The 5,263-nt window shown below is 39.9% G+C and overlaps 1 protein-coding gene across 1 annotated transcript; it reads left to right on the top strand.

The window, feature by feature from the left end:
* Nucleotides 1-1,812: 1,812 nt before the first annotated feature.
* On the top strand, nt 1,813-4,854 carry LOC137732994 (transcription factor bHLH30-like). The gene is made up of 2 exons (XM_068472220.1): nt 1,813-2,583; nt 3,571-4,854. The coding sequence occupies exons 1-2, from the start codon at nt 2,017-2,019 to the stop codon at nt 4,057-4,059; spliced, it is 1,056 nt and encodes a 351-aa protein (XP_068328321.1). The 5' UTR covers nt 1,813-2,016; the 3' UTR covers nt 4,060-4,854.
* The last annotated feature ends 409 nt before the right edge of the window (nt 4,855-5,263 follow it).

Genomic DNA, 5,263 nt, shown 5'->3' with positions numbered 1-5,263 from the left:
CTTGCCAACCAGCAACCAAATTAACCAATAGGGGCAGGGAACTAGGACTCCTGGTACAAGATTAGGAGAACGACAACATTTACAAGAGTGGAGGGAGGGGCCTGGAATGGCGTGCCCAGTTGCCACACAACAAAGTGTTTTGGAAACATCAATTATTCCCCTTCCTCCCTCCCCTTGAATTGGATCCTCTCTTGAGTTTGAGTTTAGAATCCTCTTGACCGATACACAAGGGTCGTTAGATTTTGATCCAACAACTACAATTATTGTAACTTTTAAAGAGCCCTCTGTTTGTAGCCGTTGGATCAAAATTCAACCGCCCTTATATGTCGATCAGGAGGATCCTGAACCCAAGCTTGGGAGAGGATCCAATTCCCTTCCCCTTGGTGTTATTGTTGCTGTGGCCTTTCAAGTTTTAGTGGGAAATCTTACCAACTACCAAATGATATACACTTTTTCATATTTTCCCTATGTATTCATCATTTTGACCTTGTTGGAATGTGACCAAAAAATAAACTACAACAATTATAATTAATGACATATAAGGGGTTATGAATAAGAAATTATATTATATTGAAAACGTTAGTATAGTGATGCATCAATCTAACAATTTAGTGTTATATTGTTTACTTTTTCACCCTGTAATTGAGTCTAGCGGAGGAGTATGAAAGATGCCTTTGAAATTGAACTTGCTTCTTCACCCAAATATCTCATGATAATGGAATTGTACAACGTTCCAAACTCAAAAGGACCGGAAAGAAGCATAAGCAATATGCAATTGTACCCCATGTATTTGTAGAGACATGAGACTGGTAGCCAAGGTATAATACTGAGAGAGAGAGAGAGAGAGAGAGAGAGAGAGAGAGAGAGAGAGAGAGAGAAGGGGGTGGAGTGTGCTCCAAGACACAATGATTACATAGTCTTGGGGAAGCAGAAAGGGTGGCATGGAAATAGCCAAGAGTATGGAAGAACGTGGGGACTTGACCGAGGTATAAATTAAGGAAGGGAAAGGCCAATTCTTAAATCATGAAAATAAATTGAATAATATATAACAATGTATAAAATGAAATAAAAAAATTAGAAAATCAAAAAGAGAAAGGGTTTGGCTAAGCCTTTATCATGATGATACTTCTCAGCCTTTTTGGTCTTTTGTTGGTCGACAATCTGTGTGTTGTGTGTTCAGTCTGTTTAATTGTGCTGCCTGCTTGTGTTTCCCATCCCTAGCTACCTCTCCGCCTTCCACTCAATCCTCTCCCTCCCTCCCTCTCTCTCAGTAGTACTACTGCACTCCCAGAGAGTAATTATTTGCTTTGAACCAATCAAAAAGCAACAAAGAAATTGCTACTTTATTTACATGGAGATTATGCTTTTTTGGGTTTAAATTATGTATAATGTGTATTAAAAATGAAAATATTGGAAAGGGAAAAATGAATAAAGTAGAGAAGGGATCCATCCCCACCCTGAAAGCTACAGGAATGGAATGGATAGAGAATGCCGTAAGAAGAAAGGAAAGGAGACTAGCAGTAATCAACAGACTATGTATTTAGAGTAGTGGAAAGGGTGGAGAGAGAGAGAGTCACAGGATTAGAGAGAGAAAAGAGTTGAGAGAGGGGAGAGTGCAAAAAAAAAAAAAAAAAACAAAAAGAAAAAAGAAAAAAGAATACAAAGGAAGCAAAAAGATACCAACAAAGCACAAAGGAAAAGGAAAGCTCAGTTGAAAACCAAGGATAAAAAGGGTCGTCACCCCCACAAACATAAAGCCCACAAAGGCGTGGCAGATCAAAAAACCTACCCGAGTGATAGAGATAGAGAGAGAACAACAAAAACCACAAGAGAGAGATAGAAGAACATCGATCATCCATAAACACCAAAACCCTCCATATACATATACATATATATATTTATATTCCTTTGATTCCCCTTCATCCTTATCTTCAATTCCGTGGCTTTTACAATCATTAGTTTCATCGTTTTATGAAACCCTAGCTAGAAGCCGTGAAATATACGCGAGAAGGGAAGATGATGTGTGGGAAGGAAGAAGATCAAGGGGAGTGCTCTCAGTCAGTCCAAAACCTACAAGCTTTTCAAGAACACTTGTTTCTCCAACAACAACAGCATCATCAGATGCAACAGCACCAACAAGGTGGTTTGATTTTTCCACATGATCATCAACCTCCTCCTCCAACTCCAATCTTGCAGCCATGGACTCTCCCACCGATCTACAACCCAACCGCCCACGATCCTTTTCTCCTCCCAACTCCTCCCCAAATTCCGTCGTCATCATCCTACGCTTCTTTCTTCAACCGAAGACCTCCTTCTCTCCAGTTCACATACGACGGTTCAGCGTCTGACCACCACCACCACCACCACCTCAGAATCTTGTCTGAGACGCTTGGACCGATGGTTCAACCGGGTTCGGGCGCTTTCGGTCTTCAGGCCGAATTAGGTAAGTTGACTGCCCAAGAAATCATGGACGCCAAGGCACTCGCCGCTTCTAAGAGTCACAGCGAGGCTGAGAGGAGACGAAGAGAGAGAATCAACAATCATCTCGCCAAGTTGCGCAGCTTATTGCCCAGCACCACCAAAGTAAGTATATACTGAAAATAATAAGGAAACGACCAAAAAAAAAAAACACCTCTCATCCATATATTGGTGATATATCATGCGTTTACAACATAATTTCTTTTTTGTTACATCAGAAGATTGAACGCTGAACCTAGCCCCTCTTAACCATCACCTACCCACCATCTCCAGCGAGCTGCAACATTTTGTATTTTATATAGGGGACATTATTCTCTTTTTCCTACGCTTTTTCGATTTCTCTTGTTTTGTTTGAAATGAGCTAGCTTTTATATTTCAATCCAAGATCTCTGTGGATCTTAAGATTCTAGTAGGCTTTAAGATTATGCACGCTTCCATCAAGAGTCAAGACCTAGCTACCGTTCATTAGAAATGAGGTTACATTTTATGAATAAGCTTCTCCATCTTTTTCTTGTTTCTTTTGGGTTCTTCTTTCTGAGTCGTGTGGTAGTTCCGAGGTGAGAAAGGAAAAAGGAAAAAAACCAATGAAAAAGGAAGAGTAAGCGTCATGTCGAAGGGTTGATATGATAAAGAGGAACCATGGAGCAGTTAAAAAGCTTCCCATGGAAATTTCTTGCCGGAAATATCATATATATCGCCCATCAGTCAAACCATGTTCGAGAAATCAAGAACTTAAAGTCCAGACAAAGTAGCACCCTTGTCAGTCACTATATGCGCCCATCCCATGCTCTTCCTTCAAAAACCCCGCCATTCATCAAAATAACATTTTTTTTTTCTTTTTGTCAACCAATCAATTTGTTAGATTAAATGTTAAATTAGGGAGCTGACAATGTTCAAACTAACGATGTGGTGCAAAGATAACACTCATCTCCACCACTGTGATAGAATGTCACTTGCTCAAAATAACATCAATTAATTAACCTAATTTTTTTAGTGGTGGAATGCAATATTAATCCAGCATTAAACCAATTAAATAGGGTTTGGATACAGGCGGTGTTTTTGTTAAGTCTCTTTTTGGTTTTTGTGATATAGACGGACAAAGCGTCATTGCTAGCAGAAGTGATACAACACGTGAAAGAGCTGAAACGCCAAACTTCCCTGATCGCTGAGACGAGTCCAGTACCGACCGAAACCGACGAACTACTATTAGACGATGCATCGGACGAGGATGGTAAGTTTGTGATAAAGGCCTCGCTTTGCTGTGAGGACCGGTCGGATCTCCTGCCTGACCTAATCAAGACTTTGAAATCCTTGCGCTTGAGAACGCTCAAAGCCGAGATCACCACACTCGGCGGACGTGTGAAGAACGTGTTGTTCATCACCGGAGAAGAAGACTGGAGTAGTAGCGGGGGAGAGCAAGTACAAATGCAGCATCAACAGTATTGTAAAAGTTCGATTCAAGAAGCGCTGAAGGCTGTCATGGAGAAGACCGGCTGCGGCGATCAGGATCAATCTTCCACAGGGAGTGCTAAGAGACAAAGGACTAATAACATCAATATCCTTGAACACAGGTCCCTCTGACTAATTAAGGTCATGCCTAGGGTTTACTAGTTTTAATTAAACTTCTTTTATTTCTCTTGGTGGTTTTTGTTCTTTTGTTTCGTTTGGCGTGTTTGTTGTGGTGTATTTCCGTGAGTGCACAAATGGGTAATGATGGTGAGGTTTGTGTACCACCTGCATTACTCCAAAAAATTGGTGAGAGAGAGAGAGAGAGAGAGAGAGATGGAGAGATATGCAGAGAGAGAAGGGCTTTGGTTTGCCAGGAAGGGAAAAAACAGTGAGGGATCTTTTTCGTGAGGAGAGAAACCTTATATAAAATCCAAAGATAGAAACTAACGTACATCATGGTCTTTGATTTGATCCGGTTTCAACTCAAAGTTGCAGTCTGTCTGTGTTATGTGTTGGGGTTTTTGTTTTTTTTGCTACTAGTTTTGTTGATCACTCTCTATCTAATCAGAGAATTGATCAGAACAGTTGTAGTACTGGTGGAACTACATATATATAGTACTGTTTCACTAGTCAGTTCTCTTGTGGTAATGATAATGGTGACGATGTCGTTTTGTCATGTGGTGTGTAATGTCGTCCCCACAACAAAATTGGCCACCAGCACTGGTCACCAAGTTTGTACCACTCTCCATTCTTACTGCTACAATTCGTACGTACAGAGCTCTATTGTTCTTTTTGGTAATGAGCTCTATTGTTTAGGAAAGGAAAACAATCAAAACCCTAACGGGCGAGTGCGAGGTATCCAGTTTCAGTTTTATCAGACCTCTTTTATGACTTATATTTACTGATTTAATTAGAGCACAAGTACCACTCATGAATGTACATATTCTACTACATATTAATATATATGTTTTGTGTATTTTAATTTGGATCTTTTATATTCTCTTCTTTTATTTTGTCACCCTTTAATTTCTTGGAGGAATATATCATACATGCACTTGGTTATTGGTGTGTGTGTGTATATATATATATATATGTATGTATATATGTATGCGCGCGCGCGCGCGCGCGATGTTTATATATAGCATGTTGATATGGAGTAATCAATATAATCTTCTAAAAGTACAAGTATTAGCGTCTTATGGTTACGTATATGCATGGTTGCATGAAGATGCACAATATCACCTCCCTTAAGTTTCATTTTGGCCTTCTCTCTTATCTTTGGTTGGGGGATCACAAATTAACTTAAATTAATTACCTGACTACGTACTCGAAGTAC

Source organism: Pyrus communis, chromosome 4 (assembly GCF_963583255.1).
Source record: "Pyrus communis chromosome 4, drPyrComm1.1, whole genome shotgun sequence".
Classification (NCBI taxonomy): Eukaryota; Viridiplantae; Streptophyta; class Magnoliopsida; order Rosales; family Rosaceae; genus Pyrus; species Pyrus communis.
Note: the sequence above shows the minus strand (reverse complement) of the source record. Positions and strands in the feature narration are given on the sequence as shown.